The sequence below is a fragment of the Henckelia pumila genome, chromosome 3 (assembly GCF_033568475.1).
Source record: "Henckelia pumila isolate YLH828 chromosome 3, ASM3356847v2, whole genome shotgun sequence".
In the NCBI taxonomy this organism is placed as follows: domain Eukaryota; kingdom Viridiplantae; phylum Streptophyta; class Magnoliopsida; order Lamiales; family Gesneriaceae; genus Henckelia; species Henckelia pumila.
The window spans coordinates 136,632,967-136,653,282 of record NC_133122.1 but is presented as its reverse complement, the minus strand read 5'-3'; the positions used below and the strand labels follow the sequence as shown (position 1 = coordinate 136,653,282).

At 43.5% G+C, this 20,316-nt stretch overlaps 1 protein-coding gene across 1 annotated transcript; it reads left to right on the top strand.

Moving 5' to 3' along the window:
- The first annotated feature begins 5,321 nt into the window (after positions 1-5,321).
- LOC140889570 (uncharacterized) lies at positions 5,322-18,412 on the top strand. The gene is made up of 8 exons (XM_073297284.1): positions 5,322-5,435; positions 5,591-5,674; positions 5,759-6,167; positions 6,261-6,395; positions 6,633-7,214; positions 16,655-17,132; positions 17,401-17,525; positions 17,799-18,412. The coding sequence occupies exons 1-8, from the start codon at positions 5,322-5,324 to the stop codon at positions 18,410-18,412; spliced, it is 2,541 nt and encodes an 846-aa protein (XP_073153385.1).
- Positions 18,413-20,316: the final 1,904 nt, after the last annotated feature.

Sequence of the window (20,316 nt, the reverse complement as noted above, 5' to 3'; positions counted from 1 at the left end):
TACGGAAGAAAGACTACGGCTTTGTTTCTTCTTTTTTTTTTTTTGATTGTTGAATTATGTTTGAGATATTAAACATTATTTGGTTTTTATTGAATTTCGAGTATGAACTAAACTTTTCTAGTCTAGAGGTTAACGTAGCTTGGTTGAGATATATTCATGAATCTTTGATTTTAATAAATTGAATTTCTATAGATTAATTGTGTTTCTAGAATTGAATGTCTTTTTAATTTACTGGCCATAAATTGAGTTGCTATATTTACTTAGAATCGTTGCTCGGGAGAGGGGATTTTGATTAGGATCAATAGGAACTACACTGTTAATTGTTTATATAGCTCGGGAGAGTATATAGCTTTAATAGAACCTTTAAGGAACATCATTTTACACATATCACTACATCTAGATTTTTAATAGGGATATTGAAATCGAATTGTAGTTGATACACTCTATTTGTTGCTCGGGAGAGGGGAATAGAATAATCTAAGTGTTCTTGGTTATTAATTGAAGGAAATTCATAAAATAGATTAATTAGGATTGAATATTGTCGAGACCAAGTGAAATCAAAACCTCTGGACTATTTTTCTCTGATTGATAAATCCTCGAAATTTGTGTGTGTGTGAGCTTGATAATTTCTCATTATTTATTTTATTTATTCTGAAAAATTCTCGAAGTTTGATTTTCTAGATAAAATTAAGACTATTTTAATTACAAGTATTGAATATTTTCATTTTACTCCCTGTGGGATCGACACTCTCTCTTTCATTATACTAAAACTTGATACTCGTACACTTGCGAGGAAAATTTCACAACAAGTGCCAAGATGTATAAAGATCTACGTACCAGGTTCTGGTGGAAATGTATGAAGCGCACTGTGTATCAATTTGTCTCTCGTTGCCTTGTTTGCCAGTAGGTTAAGGCAGAGCATCGGCGACCGGGCGGTCTGATGCATAGTTTGGAGATTCCGGAATGAAAGTGGGAGCATGTGACGATGGATTTTATCACCCACTTTCCAATGACGTCCAGACAGTGTGATGCTATCTGGGTTGTGATGGACAGATTGTACAAATCTGCTGATTTCCATCCGTACAATTGCGAGTTCAGTTTTGATTGCATGACGAGATTGTACATTTTAGCGAGCCTTGGGTACTACCTTGAGTCTCAGTATAACGTATCATCCAAAGACCGATGGTCAGTCTGAGAGGACTATTCGGACGTTGGAGGACATGCTGAGGACTTCAGTGATGGACTTCGGATTATCCTGGTAGGGCCATTTTCTGATGATAAAGTTTGCATATAACAATAGCTACCATCGCAACATTGGCATGACACCGTTTGAGGCTCTTTATGGTCGTCGTTTCCAAAAACCCTTATTCTGGAATGAAGTAGGGGAGAGGCAGGTTGAGGGACCGGAGTTGATTCAACAAATCATGGATAAAGTTGACTTGATCAAGAAAAGGATCAAGACTGCACAAGATAGACAGGCCAGTTACGCCAACACAAAGCGCCGACCTTTGCATTTTGGGACAGGGGAACATGTCTTTTTGCGGTTTTCATCTTTTAGGAAGGTGATGAGGTTTGGTCTCAAGGGAAAGCTAGCGCCAAAATTCATTGATCCATTCAAAATCTTGGATAAAGTCGGAGACGTGACCTATCGTTTGGCATTACCGCCGCATATATCCGATATTCATAACGTGTTCCACATATCTTTGCTTCGTCAGTACGTAGCAGATGAGTCGCACAATATTCATTCGACGGAGGTTCAGTTGGAGCCTGATTTGTTTTATGTTGAGAGACCGCTCAGAAACCTTGATAGGAAAGACAAAGTACTTCGGAATATGCGCATTCCTCTGGTCATGGTTCAGTGGTAGCGATGAGGTACCGAGGAGGCTACTTGGGATCTCGAGAGTCGTATGCGTTCTGAACATCCGGAGTTGTTCTGATTGTATCTTACTTTCTCAGTTAAGTTGTAATTGGAACTGTAGTATTTTAATAAGATATTTCAGTTTGTTTCCGTTATCTTTGACCTAATTATGAGGATGAAATCTCTTAAGTAGGGGAGAATGTAGAAACCCGTCTCCAAAATACGTTAATCAAGTGTATAATAATGATTAACTGGCTAAAACACAATTAAGGGATTTCCTATTGGGTCTAAAGAGTTCAAAAATTAATTCAGAACACTCGAAAATGGCCGGGAAGGCTCCGAGGGTTCAGAGAGATTGGAGGCTCCGAACAGAGTTCGAAGGGTCCAAACTAAGATCGGAGCCAATGCCTAGGATCGGAGGTTTTGTTGAGTTCGGAGGCTCCGAACTCGGGATCGAAGGCTCCGATCGTATACATGTGACACCTAGAATTTCTTAATTTAAGTTTCATGCCTAAATCAGTCTTTAAAATTTTATGATTTTTAATTATTTTAATTTTCTGTGTTAATTGGCTAGATATTATATTTTTCCCGCGCTTTGGAATTTATTTTTTTGACTTTTGTGAAAATTAGTATTTTAATTCTCGGACTAGTAAAATCCAGTCTTATATTTTAAAATTAGGATTTTTAAGCTTGTATTTTTATTTAGTACGGATAACATTTTAATTCTAATTGCTATTTTTGATTAAGCACTTTTTAAAAGTGTGCTTCACTTTTTCTTGAAATTTCCAACACTCTCATATTTTATAGGGTTTGTCTACCTATACACTTGAGTTCAAGATTTAATCCTAGCCACAAACCCACACACTAAAAAAATAAAACTCACACAACTCACGCTCACTCACACAAGAAGCCGATCTTCCCTCTGTTCTTCAAGAAGCGAGCGCCATCTCCATTTCTTCTTCAAGATCTTCGCCGCAGCAGCTTCATCTTCTACGGCACAGCTGCAGCACGGCGAACAGTAGCTGTTCACCCTCCGTCCAAGCTCGTTCCAGCCCTGCTCGACCCAGTTCACTCGAGCTTTTGCTTTCCGTTTTTTTTTGTATCTTAGGCAAGGATATGGTTTCCTTCTATACCTTGTAGATTAGTTAGCTTGATTGCTGCATTCTCATCATTTTCAAAGTATATATATGTATGCCCTGCCCTGTTTTCCTTTCCCTTCGAAATTTTTAGATTTTCTTGCTTCATTGAATCGGCCATGCTGTTTGAAATGGAAAGATTAATGTTTTGCATTGGATTTGTCTTGTCGTGAATGCCTCATTTCGTTTGAGATTTTCAAAAACCATGCCTAACTGTTGGTTCGAATTTTTGAATTTTCTTGGCATGTGGGTCGATTTATTGTTGTGATTGTTTGTGTTGATTTGGATGGTGATGTAGGGGCTACCATGGGTGATATGTAGTTCACATGGTAGTGTTAGGATGTGTGAAGTTAGAATGTGAGTTGGGTTGGAGGAAATTTGAACTTTATGGATTTTGGGGCTCGGTTTGGTTGCTTGTTTGAGCTGGATTTGAGCTGGCTTATGGGAGTTCCTAAGGGGTGAAGATGAGCTTAAATGTTGGTCTTGAACCTAGGCTAGTGGCTTGGACTTGGGGGTCTTGTGGCTAAGTTTTTGAGCGAGAAGAAAATGAGGTTTGAGCAAAATTCTAGAGGTGTATTAGGCTGTCCAAAAACTGGTTCTTAATCAGAGGTTAAACTTGGGTTTTGGTCAAGGGCTCGGGTTGGGATTTTGTATTAGATGCTATGAACTTGTTGGTGAAAGCGGGGAGTAATTAGATTAGAATTAGGCCAAGTTCTAGGCTTTTGAATGAAGGTGTGCAGAATTTGTTTTTGTTATAAGGTGCTGTCCGGAAATAGGATTTTATAGAATGGTTGTAATGGGATTTATAGATCGGGGATCACTCCTATGTTTAGTTGTAAGTGGGTGGAAGATACGATTTCAAGCGGAACCCATTTTGAATGAGAACGGAGGGAGTTATAGGTTTTATGGGTAAATCGCTCGAATTATCCTAAGTACGGGTATAAGGCCATAGATTCCCATCTTTTGGTTGTCTCCTAATTCACTATCCCGGTCATTCACATTTGAGTCTCTCGCATGATCATTAAGTAAATATTTTCAAGTGCACAACATTTACATATGCATGCTAAGTCCCAGAATCAAGAATAAGAGGAAAATAATTTTTACGAACGAAGTGAAATGATTGTGACTATAGAAATGACGTGTATGTGTGGGGTTGGGAGACGTTCTGACCTACCTTACCAATGGATGTGTATGTGTGGGGTTGGGAGACGTTCTGACCTACCTTACCAATGGATGTGTATATGTGGGGTTGAGAGACGTCTTGGCCTACCTTACCAAATATAGACGTGTATGTGTGGGGTTAAGAGAAATCTTGGCCTCCCTTACCAATCACAGAGAAAGACGAGTTTGGGAGAGATCCTGACTTCCTTGCGGCATATGCACTGCAGCCATGATCATGATCGAAACCACAGGGTCACAACTCAAGGATCTAAGTTCACCGAAATATTTCATGTTTATGATTCAGTACAGGTTTTGTAGATTCAGTGATTATGCTAGACTTAGCCATGCATATGTTTCATTCATGTTCTCTAATTTGTTTGAAGTCTACTTTTGTTTAAAGTTAGGGGCACAAAACAAAAGTACTTTAAGTATCAGCTATTTTAAATCTGCATGTGCATGTATTTATGTAGTAATCGTTATCCCCCCCATATTCTTGCTGAGTCTTTTAGACTCAATCCACTTATTTTTTTTTCAGGTGAGTATGATTTCCTAGGTACTGAGGAGCAGGATCCCCAAAGTGAGGCCACTGGTGGTGCAGGCCCTTGACTGTCGCTGTTTTTTTTAGTTCCGCAAACTCTGATTATATGTAATAATGAATCTTAGTATTTTAAACATTTACAGTTATTCGCAGGATGAGTCTTCCCTGCTTTTAATATTTTGGCATGTAAACTTATCCACCTGTCGTACCGCATCAAGCGGGGTTAACTTAATTTTATTTTGTGGTATTCTGATTCGGATTTTATCCGGTGATTATTTTATTTGTTTGAACTACTGCTTGTGACAGGCTGGCTTTTTAATAGTTTCAAACGAGTCATGGCAAATTTTTTTGAAAATCCCGTATTTTCTTTATTAATTAAATTAGTCTAGAGTGTTCGAGTCCTTTCAGTTGGTATGAGAGCGCGGTCTTGGTTTGGGTTGTGCCTACTATCGGTTGCCGAAACTCGAAGGGATCTCGCTTCAAAGTCTGTAAGATTTAAGTTCCATTTATTGCTAATTGTTTAAGATCATTTCCGCTAATTCTTAAAATTTTGATCATGTAAAAGTTTAAAGAAAATCTTTTCCTTAAGGAATGAAATTTGAATGTGGGAATTTGAACTTGCGTATAGATGGCCACTCGTCATGGATGTGATCTGCAGCCGCCACCTCCTCCACCACCACCTCCTCCACCGCCACCACCTCCTCCTTCGGCACCTCCACCAGCTGCGGATGTTGGGACGCAGGTACTACCTGGGTTAGCCCGTATCCTAGAGAGTCATGTGGACGCTCCGATGAGCAGTTTAGGAAGATGAATCCAAAGGACTTTGCTGGAACCACTGATCCACTGGTAGCGGAGGGATGGATCTGTTCGCTTGAGGTGATCTTCTGCTATATGTAGTTGGGAGATCCGGATCAAGTTCGCTGTGTTGTCTTCCACCTTCAGGATGATGCCGCCCTCTGGTGGGAGGGAGTTGAGAAGACAGTGGACACGACTACCCTGCCCTGGGCCGAGTTTAGGAGGCTTTTCTTTGAAAAGTATTTTACTGCGGATGTGAGGGCCCGTTAGAATACGGAGTTTCGGAGCCTGCGACAGGGAGATCTATCAGTGGCTGAGTTTGTGGCTGAGTTTGTGGTGAAATTTGAGCGAGGTTGCCACTTTGTGACTTTTATTGGGGACGATGAGGCGGAGAAGCTCCAACACTTCATTGTTGGGCTACGACCCACTATCCGACGAGATGTACTCATGGCGGAGCCAGCTGACTATGCTTTGGTGCTCAAAAGAGCTTTGAGGTCTGAGCAGGCTTTAAGGGACATCAGCGCTGAGGCGCAGAGTAAGAGGCCGCTTCCATCTCATGGTTCACAACAGCAGCATGGGAAGAGGCCATTCACTAGGCCGCAGCGTCAGCAGGGACCCTTTAGACCTCAGGGGCATCTGGCCCATAGACCCCAGGGACATCATGTTCAGCGACCCCAGGGTCAGCAGGCACCGAGACCCGCTCCTCCCAAGGCTAGGGAGAAGACATATTGCCCGAAGTGAAATCGTGCCCATTATGGGAAGTGCTTGGCAGGTGCTGGAGTGTTTCATCGGTGCAAGAAGCCGGGGCACGTGATCTCAGATTGTCCATGGCATGAGACGCCGACTCAGGGGAGAGTCTATGTGATGCAGGCCGAGGAGGCCGATCCTGATACCACGCTCATCACATGTAATATTTAGAGCTTTTGATTAAGGGTGATTTAATTGATTCATAGATGCAATTTTTGATTATGAGCTTTTTTTTTTGGAGGATGAGAACTTGTTTTAGGATGCATGCTCCGCGTTAATTGGTTGTGTTGAAATGAATAATTTTGATTATGGGAACTCGTTGAATTAGAATGAACCTAAGTAGGACTTGTCTTATTTTCTTCCAATCTTTCCGTGGTTGTAATCACCTTTAATGCAGGTAGAATATTAGTAGCCGGAGTAACCACTAGAGCTTTTCTAGATTCGGGGGCTACTCATTGTTTTATTTCGGAGACCTTTGCCCGTAAGCGGGGTATTGAGTGCGAAGAGATGTTTAGTTGTTTCGCAGTGACTATCCCATCAGGGGAAGAGCTGTCCATGAGGAATATAGTGAAGAATCTTGAGCTTCTATTGCAAGGGAAATCAGTGAGTGCAGATCTGATAGTGTTGCCCATGCCCGAGTTCGATTTGATACTTGAGATGGATTGGATGATGAAGAATGCTGTAGTGATCGACTTTCAACAGAGATCAGTGTTGGTCAGGCCAGAGGGAGAGGAACCATTTTGGTTTGAGGCTACTAGGGGTTCGAGGAGGACTCAGATTATATCTTTCATGCAAGCTAAGAAGTTGGTGCATGATGGATGTGAGGCATTCTTGGCCAGTGTATCCTTGACGGAGTTGCCAGTACGTCCAGACGTTTCAGATGTGGACTTCGTCAGGGATTTTGAAGATGTATTTCCAGGTGATGTTGCAGGCATTTCGCCTGATAGAGAATTTGAGTTCACTATCGACTTGGTACCCGGTACTGTGCCAATATCTAAGGCACCATATAGGTTGGCTCCTACGGAAATGAAAGAACTGAAAGAGCAGATTCAAGAGTTTCTTGAAAAGGGGTTCATACGCCCTAGTTTCTCTTCGTGGGGCGCACCGATAATCTTTGTGAATAAGAAGGACGTGAGTCTAAGGTTGTGCATAGACTACCTAGAATTGAATGGAGTCACGGTAAAGAAAAGTACCCACTTCCTAGAATTGGGGATATCTTTGATCAGTTGCAAGGAGCCTCTGAATTTTCAAAGATTGATCTCCGTTCTGGCTATCATCAGTTGAAAGTCAAAGAGTCAGATGTGTTCAAGACAGATTTTAGGACTCGTTATGGCCACTACGAGTTTCTTGTGATGCTGTTCGGTTTGACAAACGCGCCCGCGGTCTTCATAGATCTTATGAACCGCGTGTTCCAGCCATAATTGAACCAGTTTGTCATTGTTTTCATTGATGATATCCTCATTTACTCGAAAGATAGAGCAGAGCATTCGCAACATTTGAGGGATGTTTTAGAGGTGTTCCGAGACCGGAAGTTGTTTGTTAAGTTTGACAAATGTGAGTTCTGGCTGGAGAGAGTAGCATTCTTCGGTCATATCATTTCCGAGAGCGATGTTGAGGTTGTAGTGACCCTTACCGAGATCACATACTAATCAGAACTTAGGCATGCAATTAACTTAATCAAACACTAAACCAGATTTAAGTTGCGGAAACAATAAAACGTTATACGATTCCAAGGAAAGGAATCTGCAATTACCCAAATAGTTTATACAACCAAATCAAAAGTTATATCAACCCAATACAAATAAAACCCTAGGCGAAGCTCCAGCTGGCCATCCACTGCCTAGCCCGTCTTGGATCCACCCGCCTCGTCCAATCGCAAACCTGACCCATGGAATAGGGTGTCCAAAAACACAGAGTACGAGACGTGAGCATAAAATGCTCAACACGAGAGTATTAGTATACATGAATGCAAGTGAACCGCCTACTGACTAGAGGTCAAGAATCAAATAACAAAGACAGATCAGGCCCTGGTATGTAGCACGCTGTGCCGTCGCTTCAGGAGGTGGCTCACATACCGAAAATACCAGTGGATACGCCGGACCCAAATCGATGGAAGTCCATCCACTAACAGGATAGGGTAGAACCCTACTAACAGACATGTCAAAAGAGATAGCTCAAGATGCAAATGTATGCAGCATAAAATCATGTCATATAAATCATGCAGTCACATAATACATGCATACTCAGTCAGGATATCTCGAACAGTACTTTCGTACCTCAAATACTAGGCAAGCTCTACCAGCTCTAAGTCCACGCCTATAATCCGCGCTACAATGCCAAATGATACTAATATCAGTAAAGTGCTCTAAAAGCCTTAACTAAGCTATTGCAATTTCCTAAATATTTTTAGGAAGCAAAAGCTATACATTCGTTCGTCGTCAGCCCTTTGCTTTCACTTGCATCAAAACTAGGCCACAGCTCCGCTACGATGCCTGGACCGCTATGCCACTTCCGGATTCCCAACAGGACGCCTAGAAAGTCCTAGATCTAAGCTGGAAGACCAAGGAATCAAGAGAAGAGAGGTGAGTGGTGCATCTGAAATTGAATCTCGGCACCCCTAATTATAGACGAAGTTCGGGCCGTCCGAACCCCACTTCGGAGCCTCCGAACACGTTCGGACCATCCGAACCCCACTTCGGAGCATCCGAAGTCCCATCAGTGCATCATCCGTGATGTCATCTTTTTGACGTAAGCAATGACGTAATACTGGACTCCGATCGGGCCATCCGAACCTGCCTTCGGAGCGTCCGAACACGTTTGGAGCCTCCGATCCTGTCTTCGGATCGTCCGATCTCGTTCGGAGCCTCCGATCCTCCATTTCGGAGCATTCGAACTCAAGTTAAGCAAATGCGATTAATTCCTTAATCTCTTTAATTGGTTACGGGCTACTACATTCTCCCCCACTTAAGATATTTCGTCCTCGAAATCAAATCTTAAGTAATGAAAACAAAACAACATGCAGAAACATCTTTTATTCATATGCAAAATTTACAGAGTTCATAACTGAATACAACTCGACAATGAAATCAAAATAACTCAGGATGTTCTGAACGCATCCTGCTCTCAAGCTCCCAAGTGGCTTCTTTAGTGCCTCGACGCTGCCACTGAACTAAAACCAGAGGAATGAATTTTTTACGCAAGACCTTATCCTTATGATCCAGGATACGAATAGGTCTCTCTACATAAGTCAAATCCGCATCCACCTGAACTTCAGATGGCTGTATAATATGAAACTGATCCGCCACATACCGTCGCAACAGAGATACGTGGAACACGTCATGGACAGATACGGTGGCAAGGCCAGACGATAAGCCAGAACGCCAATGCTTTCCAAGATCTCAAACGAACCGATAAATCTGGGAGGCAACTTGCCCTTGAGGCCAAATCTGAGAATCCGGCGGAAAGGTGAAACTCTTAGAAACACTTTCTCCCCAACATCAAACTGCAGAGGTCTACGCTTAGTATTAGCATAGCTGGCCTGACGATCCTGTGCAGTCTTAATCCGTTTCTTGATCTGATCAACAATATCTGCTGCCTGCTGGATTAACTCCGTTTCTTCAGCCTGTCTCTCCCCCACTTCTTTCCAAAAAAGTGGAGTACGACAACGTCGTCCATACAACGCCTCAAAAGGTGCAATCCCAATGCTACGATGATATCTGTTGTTGTACGCGAACTCAATCAATGGCAAATGATCCTGCCAGACTGAACCAAAATCCATAACGCACGCTCGAAGCATATCCTCCAAAGTACGGATAGTGCGCTCTGACTGGCCATCTGTCTCCGAATGATAGGCAGTACTCAAACTGAGAGTAGTGACCATCGCACGCTAAACACTCCCCCAGAATCTGAAAGTAAACTTGGGGTCTCGATCACTGACAATGCTCACAGGCACTCTATGAAGTCAAACGATCTCCTGAATGTACAACCGAGCCATATGATCCACATTGTACTCTCGACTATAGGAAATAAAATGAGCTGACTTGGTGAGATTTGGTCCACCACAACCCAGATAGCATCACAATTCCTCGAGGATACCGGCAAATGGGTCACAAAATCCATCGTGATAAACTCCCATTTCCACTCAGGAATAAGCAGACTGTGAAGCAAACCTCCAGGTCGTCGGTGCTCTGCCTTGACCTGCTGACAGACCAAGCATTTCAAAACATACTGATACACACTGAGTTTCATCCCCTTCCACCAAAACCGAGTACGTAGATCCTTGTACATCTTGTTGCTCCCCGGATGAATACTCAACTTATTGCGATGTGCCTGAGACAAAATCTCCTCTCGCAACTCTCCATCCTCTGGAATCACAAGCCTACCAGACAAACATAGAAAACCATCTGATTGATAGTGAAATCCATACGTGCTACCCTCGTTGGCTAGACGATCCAAACGCTGGGTCTTCGGATCAGAAATCTAAGCATCCCGAATCCGCGAATATAAGGCTGGCTCAGATAATACCGCAAACATCTAGATACTCTGCATACCCTTCTTGTGCTTGAAGGTATACCCTGAAGAACAACAATCCTCGATCGCACTAGACATCGAACAAGTCTGCAGTGCGGATAGTCGTACCTTGCAACTCAGAGCATCAACAGTGAGATTAGCAGCTCCCGGATGGTACTTAATCTCGCAATCATAGTCCTTAAGCAAGTCCATCCAACGCCTCTGCCTCATGTTCAACTCAGCCTGAGTGAACAAGTACTTGAGACTCTTGTGGTTGGTGAAGATCTCAAATTTCTCGCCATACAGATAATGACGCCAGATCTTTAAAGCGAACACTATAGCTGCTAACTCCAAATCATGAACTGGATAGTTGTATTCGTGCAACTTCAACTGTCTAGAAGCATATGCGATCACATGCCCATTCTGAGTCAGGACACAACCTAACCCTTGAAGAGAAGCATCTGTGTAAACCTCATACCCTCCAGATCCTGATGGTAAAGCCAACACCGATGCAGAAGTCAACCGCCGTCGAAGCTCACAGAAATTCTCCTCACACTCGAAGGACCACTCAAAATCAACACCCTTGCAGGTAAGCTGCGTCAACGGTCGTGCTAGCTGAGAGAAGTTCAAAATGAAGCGGCGATAATAACCTGCTAGACCCAAAAAACTACGGATCTCAGCAACCATCATCGGACGCGACCAATTAAGCACAACCTCAATCTTGCTCGGATCGATATAAATCCCCTCCATGGATATAATATGGCCAAGAAAGACCATTCTATCCATCCAGAACTCACACTTGCTCAGTTTGGCGTACAACTGCTCATCCCAAAGAGTCTGCAGTACCAATCGCAAGTGAGAAACATGCTCGTTCGCATTACGCGAATACACCAGAATGTCGTCAATGAAAACCACGACAAACTTTTCCAAATACTCCCTGAATACACGGTTCATCAGATCCATTAATATAGCCGGCGCATTAGTCAATCCAAACGGCATCACTAGAAACTCGTAATGCCCATAGCGAGTATGGAATGCAGTCTTGGCTATGTCCTGATCTTGAACTCTCATCTGATGATACCCAGATCTCAAGTCAATCTTGGAGTAAACCAAAATATCCTGCATCTGATCAAACAAGTCATCAATATGAGGCAAAGGATTCTTGTTCTTCACAGTAATTCAGTTCAGCTGCCGATAGTCAATGCACAGCCGCATAGACCCATCCTTCTTCTTCACAAAGAGAACAGGAGCTCCCCAAGGAGATACACTAGGACGAATGTACCCCTTGTCCAAAAGATCTTGTAACTGATTCTTCAACTCATGCATCTCTGACAGAGCCAGACGATACGGTGCTCGAGAAATAGGAGAAGTACCTGGCATCAACTCTATGCCAAACTCGACCCTAACAGGAGGACAACCCGAAATCTCATTTGGAAATACATCTGGGAATTCATCCACAACCGGAATACTCTCTATCCCAACGCTCTCAGCGGACAAATCAACTGCATAGATGAGGTAACCTTCCCCGCCAGACTCTAAAGCTCGACAGGCTCTCAAAGCTGATACCAATGGTATCGGGGGTCGCGCTCCCTCATCATAGAAAAACCAGCTATCACTCCCATCCGGATGAAAGCGTACTAATCTCTGATAGCAGTCCACTGAAGCTCGATAGGTAGTCAGCATATCTATCCCCAGAATACAATCAAAGTCATCCATCGCCAGAACCATGAGATTCGCTATCAGAATATTCCCTTCGAACTCTAAAGGACAACCCATCACTAGACGCTTAGCCAAAGTAGATTAGCCCGTCGGAGTAGAAACAGAAACTACTACGTCTAGTGTAATGCATGGTAACTTATGCCTCTTAACAAAACGTGCAGAAATGAAGGAATGAGATGCACCAGTGTCGATAAGTACAAGAGCAGGTATACCATATAACAGAAATGTACCTGCGATGACCTTCTCATTCTCCTCCACTGCCTGATCGTGTTTCAAGGCAAACACCTGGCCAGAAGCCCGCGGCTTCAAGTGAGAACTCCCAGCAAACTGTCCATGAGACCTCTGCTAAACAGTAGTCTGAGAACCCTATCGTGAACTAGAACCAGAACCGCATCCCCTAGCTAGTGGACAATCCCTTCGGAGATGAACAACCTCTCCACAACGAAAACATGCCCCAGAAGCTTTATGGCATCTGTCTGTCGGATGGTTCTTCCCACAATGGCCGCACTTCTCCTTCTTCCCAAAACGAACAACACCATCGGAACCAGAGGAAGAAGAAGTAGATCCGGACTTCTTGAAAGATTGAGCACGGGGACCCAAGGAACTCGCAGGACTAGACTGAGAGAAAGACCTGTTTCGCCGAATGCTATCCTCCGCCTGGTGACAATGTGTAGCGACCCTACCCGGATCCGCTGCCTAATCAGAGTTAAGAGCATAATTAAACATGCATTAAATAAATCGCTGCGGAAGACTTAAATAAAAACAGACCGGCAGAATACAACCGGTTAAATAAATTCGATTTATACAACCAAATCGAATAAATAACCTAAAGGCAAAACCTACAGCTAATCCTGCTGTCTTCACTGATCACTGGCTACTCCAAGCTCCGGGTGCTCAATCCTGCACCTACACCTGCCCCGTCGGATGAGGTGTCCAGATACACAGAAAAGACTGGACGTGAGCTCTAAGCTCAATACCAAAGCACTGGGTAAAACATACAAATATGATGCATGCAAATGATAGGGTATCCATATCTTGGGTAACTGTATATAATGCTCAGTAATGGCGCCTAGGATATGAGTGGTACAACCCGGGGAGCAAACCCTGCGTACACTGCTCATTCCTATAGGACGTGGACCGTGTCCCCCGATGCTAGCCACCCATGACCCGTCAGTCACTGAGCACTAGACATCAACCATCCAAACAGGGCTGAGCGGCCCTACATGGCTCATCTCACAAGATGGACAGGCACAATATGATATGCACATGCTGCATAATAATATGACACACAAATGCAACATATAAGCATGCAAAACCCGCTGGCTATCTCAGTCTGTACTTACGTACCTTACTACAGGCAGTTCCTAGCAGTCCCACTCTAGGTTCCAAGCCTATCATCAACTCTACAATGCAAATATCCATGCATCATTATTTAAGCTCTAAAAGCCTTAACTAAGTTATTGCATACTCCTAAATAATTTAAGGAGACCATAGCTATACCTGCGTCCGTCGTCAGCCCACTGATGGCGACTATCCCGCAACTAGGGGTACACCCCTGCTGCAGCTCCACAGCCTCGAGCACTGCTCCGCTACACGAGCACTGCTCCGCTACTATGTCAGACACTGTCTGACTATACTAAAATATGTTCCTTACTCCAACTCTAAAATAAGAGTACCCAAAGCCCAAAATAGAGCTACTAGGGCAAAGGAGAGGAATTCGGTGCGCTTTGAAATGAAGCCCTCGCACCTATATTTATAGACAACGATCGGAAGCTCCATTCCTGATCGGAAGCTCCGAACGTGTAGATCGGAAGCTCCGTCCTCCGATCGGAAGCTCCATTCGATACGTGTCAATTCGGTCCACATGCAACCACACACCTGTCACTGACAACCATCGGAAGCTCCGATTGCTGATCGGACGTTCCGAACTCCCTGTTTCCGATGTGGTTCCGATTTGGTTCCGATGTCACCAAGATCGGAAGCTCCGATCCTGGATCGGTGGCTCCGATCCCACTCTAGTCTTGGGGCCTTCTAAGCCATTTTCGAGTGTCCTGGATCCATTTATGAACTCCGTTAACCCTTTTGGAATTTTTTTAATCATGTTTTACTTAATCCAAACATGATTACTTGATTAATTACTCATGAATTGCTAATTCTGGATACGGGTTACTACACAATCGCTCACCAAGCCCTCGTAGGTCATATCATCACCGACCGCCACACGGTCATGGATCTCCGGGTTAAGACCCTGAAGGAACAGATTTTACTTCATCTCATAGCTATCAGAAATCTCGGGGCAATAGGATAACAGATCAAAGAACTTTTGCTGATACTCATCAATAGACATGGCTCCCTGTCTCAAACTCAATAACTCACCCGCCTTCGCCTGACGGAGTGCAGGAGGAAAATATAGCTTCTGAAAAGCTGTGCGGAACTCGGCCCAAGTGGCAACTCCTCTCGCAGCAATGAACGGTGCAGAAGTGAACCTCCACCACTTACGGGCTCGTCCATCCAGAAGATAACCAAGAGTCTTTATCTTCTGCTCCTCAGTACAATGGAATGTCTGAAAAGTTGTCTCCATGCGATCTAACCAGTTCTCCGCATCCTCCGGAGACTCGCCTCCAACCAAGGGCTTAGGACCCATCTGTAAGAATCGGCGCACACTGAAATGGTTCTCATCATGATGATGATGATGGCGTTCCCGATGACGCTTAAGGTCACCATCGCCCCAACGTCCACCTATACTGCCATGGCTACTCTGATCATCGCGATTCACCATCCACAAAAATAACCTCACGGTTATCTAATGTAGAATCTAATCCCAAGAATACTATGCATGCTCTGATACCATAAATGTAGCGACCCTTACCGAGATCACCTACTAATCAGAACTTAGGCATGCAATTAACTTAATCAAACAGTAAACTAGAATTAAGCTGCGGAAACAATAAAACGTTATACAATCCCAAGAAAAAAAATCTGCAAATACCCAAATAGTTTATACAACCAAATCGAAAGCTGTATCAATCCAACACAAATAAAACCCTAGGCGATGCTCCAGCAGGCCATCCACTGCCTAGCCCCTCTTGGATCCACCCGCCTTGTCCAATCGCAAACCTGCCCCATGGAATAGGGTGTACAGAAACACAGAGTACGAGACATGAGCATAAAACGCTCAGCACGAGAGTATTAGTATACATGAATGCAAGTGAACCGCCTAGTGACTAGAGGTCAAGAATCAGATAACAAAGACAGACCGGGCCCTGATATGTAGCACGTTGTGCCATCGCTTCAGGAGGTGGCTCACATACCAAAAATACCAGTGGATACGCCGGACCCAAATCGATGGAAGTCCATCCACTAATAGGATAGGGTAGAACCCTACTAACAGACATCTCAAAATAGATAGCTCAAGATGCAAATGTATGCAGCATAAAATCATGTCATATAAATCATGCAGTCACATAATACATGCATACTCAGTCAGGATATCTCGAACAGTACTTTCGTACCTCAAATACTAGGCAAGATCTACCAGATCTAAGTCCACGCCTATAATCCGCGCTACAATGCCAAATGATACTAATATCATTAAAGTTCTCTAAAAGCCTTAACTAAGCTATTGCATACTCCTAAATATTTTTAGGAAGCAAAAGCTATACCTTCATTCGTTCGTCAGCCCTTTGCTGTCACTTGCCGCAAAACTAGGCCATAGCTCCTCTACGACGCCTGGACCGCTATGCCACTTTCGGATTCCCAACGGAACGCCTAGAAAATCCTAGATCTAAGCTAGAAGACCAAGTAATCGAGAGAAGAAAGGTGAGTGGTGCATTTGAAAATGAATCTCGGCACCCCTATTTATAGACGGAGTTCGGGCCGTCCGAACCCCACTTCGTAGCCTCCAAACATGTTCGGACCATCCAAACCCCACTACGGAGCGTCTGAAGTCCCATCAGTGCATCATCCATGACTTCATCTTGCTGAAGTAAGCAATGACGTAATACTGGACTCCGATCGGGCTGTCCGAACCTACCTTCGGAGCGTCCGAACACGTTCAGAGCCTCAGATCCTGGCTTCGGATCGTCTGATCCCATTCGGAGCCTCCGATCCTCCATTTCGGAGCGTCCGAACTCAAGTTAAGCAAATGCAATTAATTCCTTAATCTCTTTAATTGGTTACGGGCTAATACAGAGGTAGACCCCTCCAAAGTTCAAGCAGTTAAGGAGTGGTCAGTACCTAGAAACGCATCGGTGATTCGCAGCTTTCTCGGATTAGCCGGTTATTACAGGAAGTTTATCAAGGGATTTCCATCCATTGTGGTGCCCTTGACAGCATTGACTAAGAAGAATGCTAAGTTTGTTTGGAGCCCGAATTTCCAAGAGAGCTTTGATGTGTTGAAGGAGGCACTTACGTCGGCACCAGTGTTAGCCATGCCATCAGGGCAAGGTGATTTTGTGGTTTACACTGATGCTTCCAAGTTGGGACTGGGAGCAGTCCTTATGCAGCGAGATAGAGTTATTGCCTATGCTTATAGGCAGCTGAAGGAGCATGAGAAGAATTATCCTACTCACGATTTGGAGTTGGCAGCAGTGATTTTTGCTCTTAAGATCTGGAGGCACTATCTCTATGGAGAAAAGTGTAAGATATTCACGGACTACAAGAGCCTCAAGTATTTCTTCACCTAGAAGGAATTGAATATGAGGCAACGGATATGGTTGGAGTTGGTGAAAGATCATGAGTGCGATATTAGCTATCACCCGGGTAAAGCTAACATAGTCGCAGATGATTTGAGCCGGAAGACAGCGGTGATTGCTTCTTTGACGGTGTCTAGACCATTGCAAGATGAAATTCAGAGATTCGGACTAGTTCTATGCCGAGTGTAGAGCTCCCAAATTGTCAGCTTTGACAGTGCAGACTACATTATTTGATCGTATCAGAGTTGCTCAAGCAGTTGATGAGCAGTTGAGTAAGTGGAGACAAAGAGCTTACGAGAGAGACAGTGGGTTGTATTCAGTGTTTGATGGTATTGTGAGGTTTAGAGGTCGACTTTGGGTGCCCGCAGGTGATTCTCTGCGAGTTACTATCATGGCAGAGGCACATACATCTCCGTACTCTATTCACCCAGGAAGTACGAAGATGTATCGGGACCTTTAGCAGTTATATTGGTGGCCGGGCAGGAAGCATGATATAGCCCGCTTTGTATCAGAGTGCTTGACATTCCAGCAGGTCAAAGCAGAACATCAAAGACATACGGGATTGCTTAAGCCACTCCCTATTCCCGAGTGGAAATGAGAGAATATTACCATTAATTTCGTTGTTGGCTTGCCGAGGACAGTGAGAAGTTCGAATGCTATTTGGATTATTGTCGACCGTCTCACTAAGTCGGCGCACTTTTTGCCAGTAAGGACAAATTTCTCTATGACTCAGTATGCGGAGTTGTATATCCGGGAGATAGTCAGGCTACATGGTATCCCTGTTTCCATAGTGTCTAATAGAGATTCGCAGTTTACTTCGTCTCTTTGGAAGAGTCTTCACTCAGCTTTGGGGATGAAGCTTTTGTTTAGCACTGCCTTTCACCCCCAGACGGATGGACAGTCCGAGAGGGTGATCCAGATTCTAGAGGATCTTTTGAGAGCCTGCGTCTTGGACTTTCATGATAGTTGGGAGTCGAGTTTACCATTGGTGGAATTTGCTTATAACAACAGCTATCAGGCAAACATTGGTATGGCGCCTTACGAGGCACTCTATGGGATACCGTGTAGATCACCGATATTATGGACCAAGATTGGTGAGAGGTCAGAGTTGGGGCCCGAAATTGTTCAGCAGACTGCCAAAGTTGTGGCCAAGATCCGTGACAGGATGGGGACTGCACAGAGCAGACAGAAGAGTAATGCTGATCATAGGAGGAGAGACTTGGAGTTCTCGGTGGGAGATAATGTGTTTGTCTGATTAGCTCCTATGAAGGTTGTAATGAGATTCGGGAAGAAAGGGAAACTGACACCAAGGTTTATAGGACCCTTTGAAATATTGGACAGAGTGGGGGCATTGGCTTATAGGGTGGCCTTGCCTCCTATCTTGGATGGAGTCCATAATGTCTTCCACATATCAATGCTGAGGAAGTACATCTCAAATCCGTCCCATGTGCTTAGTTTGGAACCTCTTCAATTATCTCCTCACATGACTTTTGAGTAAATGACCATTCGAATTTTGGAAAGCCAGGATAGGAGACTCCGTAACAAGTCGATTTCGATGGTCAAAGCGAGATGGCAGAACCATTCGGATGAAGAGGCCACTTGGGAAGCAGAGGCAGATATCAGGACTCGGTATCCAGAACTCTTTGGTAAGTCTTGAATTTCGAGGACGAAATTCCATATTAGGGAGAGAGGAATTGTGACGCCTAGAATTTCTTAATTTAAGTTTCATGCCTAAATCAGTCTTTAAAATTTTATGATTTTTAATTATTTTAATTTTCTATGTTAATTGGCTAGATATTATATTTTTCCCGCGCTTTGGAATTTATTTTTTTGAATTTTGCAAAAATTAGTATTTTTATTCTCGGACTAGTAAAATCCAGTCTTATATTTAAAAATTAGGATTTTAAAGCTTGTATTTTTATTTAGTGCGGATAAAATTTTAATCCTAATTGCTAGTTTTGATTAAGCACTTTTTAAAAGTGTGCTTCACTATTTCTTAAAATTTCCAACACTCTCATTTTTCTAGGGTTTGCCTACCTATACACTTGAGTTCAAGATTTAATCCTAGCCACACACCCACACACTAAAAAAAAAACTCACACAACTCACTCTCACTCACAAAAGAAGACGATCTTCCCCCTGTTCTTCAAGAAGCGAGCGCCATCTCCATTTCTTCTTCAAGATCTTCGCCGCAGCAGCTTCATCTTCTCCGGCACAGCTGCAGCACGGCGACCAGCAGCTGTTCACCCTCCGTCCAAGCTCGTTCCAGCCCTGCTCGACCCAGCTTCACTCGAGCTCTTGTTTTCCGTTTTTTTTGTAGCTTAGGCAAGGATATGGTTTCCTTGCTCTACCTTGTAGATTAGTTAGCTTGATTGCTGCATTCTCACCATTTTCAGAGTATATATATGTATGCCCTGCCCTGTTTTCCTTTCCCTTTGAAATTTTCAGATTTTCTTGCTTCATTGAATCGGCCATGCTGTTTAAATGGATAGATTAATGTTTTGCATTGGATTTGTCTTGTCGTGAATGCCTGATTGCATTTGAGATTTTCAGAAACCATGCCTAACTGTTGGTTCGAATTTTTGAATTTTCTTGGCATGTGGGTCGATTTATTGTTGTGATTGTTTGTGTTGATTTGGATGGTGATGTAGGGGCTACCATGGGTGATATGTAGTTCACATGGTAGTGTTAGGATGTGTGAAGTTAGAATGTGAGTTGGGTTGGAGGAAATTCTAACTTTATGGATTTTTGAGGCTCGGTTTGGTTGCTTGTTTGAGCTGGATTCGAGCTGGCTTATGGGAGTTCCTAAGTGGTGAAGATGAGCTTAAATGTTGGTCTTGAACCTAGGATAGTGGCTTGGACTTGGGGGTCTTGTGGCTAAGTTTTTGAGCGAGAAGAAAATGAGGTTTGGGCAGAATTCTAGAGGTGTATTAGGCTGTCCAAAAACTGGTTCTTAATCAGAGGTTAAACTTGGGTTTTGGTCAAGGGCTCAGGTTGGGATTTTGTATTAGATTCTATGAACTTGTTGGGGAAAGCGGGGAGAAATTCGATTAGAATTAGGCCAAGTTCTAGGCTTTTGAATGAAGGTGTGCAGAATTTTTTTTTTTTTTGTTATAAGGTGTTGTCCAGAAATAAGATTTTATAGAATGGTTGTAATGG

Excerpts from the sequence above, each read along its gene's own strand:
- LOC140889570 (XM_073297284.1), top strand. The coding sequence starts at position 5,322 with ATGGCCACTCGTCATGGATGTGATCTGCAGCCGCCACCTCCTCCACCA. Across the intron at positions 17,133-17,400 it reads ACGGACTACAAGAGCCTCAA|AGTTGCTCAAGCAGTTGATG; the intron begins GTATTTCTTCAC and ends TGATCGTATCAG. Across the intron at positions 17,526-17,798 it reads TCGACTTTGGGTGCCCGCAG|TGAGAAGTTCGAATGCTATT; the intron begins GTGATTCTCTGC and ends TGCCGAGGACAG.